Source organism: Physella acuta, unplaced genomic scaffold, assembly GCF_028476545.2.
Source record: "Physella acuta isolate Inbredline_101_S28 unplaced genomic scaffold, ASM2847654v3 ptg000659l, whole genome shotgun sequence".
Classification (NCBI taxonomy): domain Eukaryota; kingdom Metazoa; phylum Mollusca; class Gastropoda; family Physidae; genus Physella; species Physella acuta.
Window position 1 is genome coordinate 223,586 of NW_026732178.1, and position 6,415 is coordinate 230,000.

At 41.8% G+C, this 6,415-nt stretch overlaps 1 protein-coding gene across 1 annotated transcript in view; it reads right to left on the reverse strand.

Annotated features, from left to right (window-relative positions):
- Positions 1-262: 262 nt before the first annotated feature.
- Positions 263-6,415, reverse strand: part of LOC131948767 (uncharacterized) — a 49,504-nt gene continuing 43,351 nt past the window's right edge. The window contains exons 25-32 of the mRNA XM_059310443.1: positions 5,686-5,857; positions 5,072-5,195; positions 3,948-4,016; positions 3,247-3,322; positions 2,478-2,584; positions 1,645-1,773; positions 805-906; positions 263-354 (exon numbers count right to left, since the gene is read on the reverse strand). Coding sequence (XP_059166426.1) covers positions 263-354; positions 805-906; positions 1,645-1,773; positions 2,478-2,584; positions 3,247-3,322; positions 3,948-4,016; positions 5,072-5,195; positions 5,686-5,857 — 871 coding nt within the window. The remainder of the gene's footprint in view (positions 355-804; positions 907-1,644; positions 1,774-2,477; positions 2,585-3,246; positions 3,323-3,947; positions 4,017-5,071; positions 5,196-5,685; positions 5,858-6,415) is intronic.

The window sequence follows — 6,415 nt, forward strand, 5'->3', positions numbered from 1 at the left end:
GTATATGTTTACTATATAGATTCCATCTCGTTCGGTTGGGGGGGGGGGGGAGGGGGGAGATAGACTTTCTTCGCCCCCCCCCCCCCCGAAAAGATGCCTGGAAGAAACTCTGAGCCCAGCCGCCTTTACTTTCTCAATCAGAGCTGGGGCGTCCTACAATCACAAGTCCGAACTGAGATACGAACTCGTGACATTCGTGCTAGCAGCCAAATCGACCTCGCCGTTCTCTACTAAACATTAAACATATAAGTATAGCCTAATATTACCTGATGTACCAGACATATGTAGGCACGCCAAATAGAGGAACCAGAACCAGAAAGAACCAGAAGACGATCATCCCAATCACAGGAAAAGCTAAAAACACCAAAGTGTACATACAAAAAATTAGAAAATAAAAATATAAATTTACATTTTGCTTTTTTAATTGTGGAGCTTGAAAATTTTTTTTAGATCAGTTATGGAGCGTAAAAGAAAGTAAAATAAAGTGCTAATAAACCAATTATTTATTGTGCCTATTTCATTTGGTAAAAATCCTATATTTATTATATATTGTTTTTTTTTATTTTTTTCTTCTTCTTCGTTCTGAATTTTTTTTTAATATTAAATCCGATATCAATATGTCATGCGCCATATAAGCCGTTTACTCCGATTTCTACCAAGAGCAAGATACAAAGCAGAAGTTGTTTTATTTTGGAGTTGTCTCTACTAGATGAGTGGCTGTCTCTGTAGAGCCGCATCTACCCGGGGGTTCGAACTCTGGACTTTTCGGCTCAGCACTGCGGTTCTTATATAAGACAGACTAACCTGGCGGGCATATGCCCCACTGCCGCTCCATGCAGTCTCTACCCCCACATTTTTTGGAGCAGGAATACTTGCAGTTATAGCCATAGGTCATCTCCGGACAAGCTACGGGGGAAAAGTTGATTAGGTATGTGTAGGTAGATTCAATACACTTTCACAACGCACAAATTAATACTTGCACAGTACACACATACGCAATAACATGCATATTCACTATACGCATGTATGAATACCCGCAAATCAACATTTACGTATATGCGCTACACACACGCACAATTGCATGATTGTCTAGGTAAACTGCAAAAGTTTAATACATTAATATGGTACTAGTCGACCCAGTTTTCCTTGGAAAACGGTCTGTCGGCTGCACTGCACAACACGAACCAATATCATTTCCCCCCACCCTTTAAATGAATCCTTATTCTAAGACCCAAACAATCCTTTTAGGAAATCCATTTCTGTTCTGAAAATGGGGAGGGAAGAGTCACAGGGAGTTCGAGTTTTGTGTTCGCTTGTATAAGGGGGGGGGTGGCTTACTTGTAACCTCCCTGTATGAAATTTAACATTCGCATTCTAATAGAAAAGTTACAACCGAAAAATCTATATTTTATTCAACAAAACATCATATTAATTTATTAAATACTCGACTTGATTCATTGCTGAAAACTAAATCACATTACAACCACCCCACTATTTATAAAGCCTTTTAACCTAAATTGCGTACAAGCTGAATATTCTATACATTTGTATTAAAACACATCACTACTTTGATTTCGACATAGATTTTGTATCTACCAATAAGCACGAAGTCTAAATATAGAAACAACTGACGTCATTACTTACGTGTCTGGCAGGCATGACCTGTCCAGCCCTCCTTGCAGACTAGACAGAACCCGGATTCCTTGACGCAGTCCATGCGGCAGTTGGAACAGTCGCCGCTACAGTCCAATCCGTATCTACCGCGGGGACAGGCTGGGGAACCAAAACAATTCATCATAAGTTAGACGTTCTAGATCTGTACACATTCAACATCGTCATTTCGGTGGACCCTTGTAGAGTATAGGATGCTCCACATATCTCTATCGTACTCTGTATTGGGCGACTTCTCCAATTTGGGTCCACGACATTCCGTCTGCTCCTGCTTCACTAAAGGCTGACCTTTTTCAGGTTTGTTTATTGCTACCTACTTTTCTATGTCCTAGCTATCATTTACCCGCTCACACATCAGGCAGCTAAGACTCTATAACCACCCAAACATCAGGCTGCTAAGACTTTTTAACCACCCAAACATCAGGCAGCTAAAACTCTATAACCACCCAAACATCAGGCAGCTATGACTCTATAACCACCCAAACATCAGGCAGCTATGACTCTGTAATTGCTCACAATGTAAGCAGCTATGACGCTTTAACCGTCCATACATATAGCAACTATGACTCTTTAACCAATCAAACATCTAGCAACAATGACTCCGTGCCCTCCCATACATCAAGCAGCTATGACTCTTTAACCGGCCATACATCAAACAGCTATGACTCTTTAACCGTCCATTCATATAGCAACTATGCCTTTTTAACCGATCAAACATCTAGCAACAATGACTCCGTGCCCTCCCATACATCAAGCAACTATGACTCTGTACCCTCTCACATATCAAGCAGCTATGACTGTCTTACCGTCAGCGCATGTCTTGCGCGTGTGACAATATTGCTCCAGTTTCTCCTCGGCCACGCCCAAGCAACCCAACCCGTGACTCGTGGGTACCGGGTTGTTGCACACTCGTCTAGACTCAACATTAAAAACGTAAAGGGAATTAACTCTCCAACTGATCAGAATATACGTTAGGTTACTTGTATTTTTTAATTTTCTCGTATCTTAAAGCAATTTTAGAAATTGAAATTAATTGAAATAATTGAAATAATTTTATCCTAGAAGCTCATATATATATATATATATATATATATATATATGTATGTATATATATATATATATATATATATATATATATATATATATATATATATATATATATATATATATATATATATATATATATATATATATGTATATATATATGTATATATATATACATACATAAATATATGTATGTATATTGATGAATGTTCATTGAGTATCAATACTAAGTGGTTTAAGTAAAGGGATCGGCACTACTTAGTATTCTATTCTGCGATGTTTTTCAAATCGCGCAATACACAAGGCAGCCAAAAAAAAATAAATCACCCCTTCGAATATGAGAAGGCAGGGGAAATAGAGTTCACCGTGATCTCGGCATATGAAAGGTTAGTGTGGTCAGCACTATGCCGACCCGCAAACAACGATTTACCTTCCCCAACTCATTGTCCTACGACAAGGATGACCTTGCTTTCGCTCTAGCGGGTTTTGAACCTGGGGCTGTAAGGGACACATGTGTGCTCACGAGCCTACCTGCGACTGTGGAACTCGGAGCTGCCACAGTTGACTGAGCAGGCCCACGCGCTCCAGTTGCTCCAGCCACCGCGAGCTGGGTAATAAAAGAAGTGAACAGTCTGGGCATGATTAGATAGGGATAGGGATGTGCATTTGGGTGGGAGTGGGAGTGGGAGAGGCGGTGGGGATTTGGATTAGGATTATGATTGGGATTGGGACTTAGGGTTGGGATTGGCTTGGGGATTTGGATTTGGTATTTGGAATTAAGATGGATAGGGATAAGGGATAGTGATAGGGATAGGATTGGCAGGGATTGGGATTGAAGTAGCGATTGAGATTAGGTTAGACATAGGGATAGAGACAGGCAGATACAGAGACAGCGGTAGAGAAGATGATAGAGATAAAGAGAGATGGAGAAACAGATAGTGAAAGAGATGGAGGTGGAAATTGGGATGGGAATCAGGGATTTAAATGTGGATTTGAGATCTTGACGTGGTCGGGGATATATATATATACACACACACACACACATATATATATATATATATATATATATATATATATATATATATATATATATATATATATATATATATATATATATATATATATATATATATATTTATATATATATATATATATATATATATATATATATATATATATATATATATATATATATATATATATATATATATATATATATATACATATATTACTTGGGGGTGGCCATGCCAAATCTTCATCACTCCTGCCATCAAAATCATCATCATAAGGCACCGCTTGATCTGAAACAAGAACAGCACATACATAAGTTACTGACATAACAACTTCTCCACTGAAAACTACATTCAAAAAGCGCATTTCTGACACATGTTTGTTGTTCTGATACTCTTTAAACTGAAAGTAATTTGTTGGTTTCCTGTAATAATAATCTGATAATCTCCTTAATACTCACAAAGTTCTTGCACTACCCAATGATTTATCGACGCCCGGCACTCCCTTCAAACCAGCGCCCACAAACCAACACACACGAACTGACATTCACCACCCACCCATCATTCACACCCCCGAAAATTCCGACATCACACCTTCAAACCCACCACCACTCGCACCTATACAACCCCCCACCACTACCACCTCTCATTCACCGACCCACCACCCCCACCCCCACTCACAACCCCCCCCTCCACATCCTCCATCAACCCACAACCACTCCCACCCATACCAACCCACACCCACCACCACCCATGTCACCCTAACTAACACACCACCAACCCAATCAACCCACCACCAACCCAATCAACCCACCACCTACCCAATCAACCCACCACCAACCCCATCAACCCACCACCAACCCAATCAACCCACCACCAACCCAATCAACCCACCACCAACCCAATTAACCCACCACCAACCCAATCAACCCACCACCAACCCCATCAACCCACCACCAACCCCACCAACCCACCACCAACCCCATCAACCCACCACCAACCCCACCAACCCACCACCAACCCCATCAACCCACCACCAACCCAATCAACCCACCACCAACCCCATCAACCCACCACCAACCCCATCAACCAAACATCAACCCCACCAACCCACCACCAACCCCATCAACCCACCACCAACCCCATCAACCCACCACCAACCCCATCAACCAAACATCAACCCCACCAACCCACCACCAACCCCATCAACCAAACATCAACCCCACCAACCCACCACCAACCCCATCAACCCACCACCAACCCCATCAACCCACCACCAACCCCATCAACCAAACATCAACCCCACCAACCCACCACCACCACCACTCCCACTCCCAACCACTCACTGCATTCCTCGAGTGGTGTCCCCGTATAGTAACAACTCGTGAACTTTGACTCCTCGTCAATCGACCCGTCACAGTCGTTGTCCTTCATGTCCCCTGGTACGGCCGTGCTCCTGACGCATGTAGCCTGTGGGGGTGGGGGGGTGGGGGGGAAGAGGCACGGTAGTACATAGACAGTATGTTATGGTGTTTTCTTCTTTTTTATTATTAATTAAAAATGTATTATCTTCTATTTTTTTAAACAAACTACATAAGTAAAGTTTAATTTTGATACACCGAGCCTTATCTCCGCGAGGGTTCAAACTCGGGACTTTCGTGTTTGCAACCATGTGCTTACCCGCCCAACCACTCCAACCCTATGAAATCTAATTAATCAACTCCGATTTTATTTAATGATATTCTACTCAGCTCGTACGAGCGTATAAAAAAAGTGGTTACTTTCTTGAATTTTATGGTCCATTTGACAGGTGAAGTAGAGTTCACCTGTTTCTCTCAGTCGTCTTTTTTTTAAAAATCCCTTACTGTGAGTCAGGTACCTATGAGAGCTGAGTCGACTCAGCGTACCTGGCATTAAACGGGGGGGGGGGACGCTCTACACCTAAGTCTTCAAAACTCACAGTGTCAGTGTTTCCGACATTAGAAGCGACAGCGAACAAGCTGGCGGTGGAGCCGTACTTAGCATACACGTAGCAGCCAAAGGGGGTGCCGTTCTCTGTGAAGACGGTGTGGAATCCTGGCATGGTCTGTAGCTCGTACACCTGTCTGTTGCTGCCATCAGGCCACTCCTGTCTGTGTGAGATGGACGTGAACCAAGGTGTATAAATAACAACAGGAGATAGCCCACGATATATGGATTTATGTACATCACAAGTAATAACTTGCAAAAATTATAGCCGGAGATAAGATAAAATGGAACGAAATTGTGGAGGCCCTATGTTCCATAAGGAGCAAAGAAGACTAAGTCAAGTTAAGTCAAGTAAAACAAGTTAATAAAAAGTCTAGTGACAATTTAAGAGCAATTTCCTTAATTAATTTTTTGTGACCGAAAGAAAGGATATTTTTGAAAACTTTCTTCGGCAATATCGTTCTAAATTATGGCAGAAATCGATTGGTAAATGTTTCAAGTCGCTAAGTGGTCTGGTTGCCGAGATATGGGCCAAAAACTGCATTTTTCGAGGTTTTTTGGCTTTTCCGGGAAATTGAGGAAGGAATTCCGGGATTTTTTTGGCCCACAATCATCCTCGGAACTTGCTTAACATATTTGCTTTTGGAACTAGTCCTCGATATTGCTTCGTTGAGGAGGAGATACGACTTAAAGCGCGGACACACATCCATCCATATACGAGT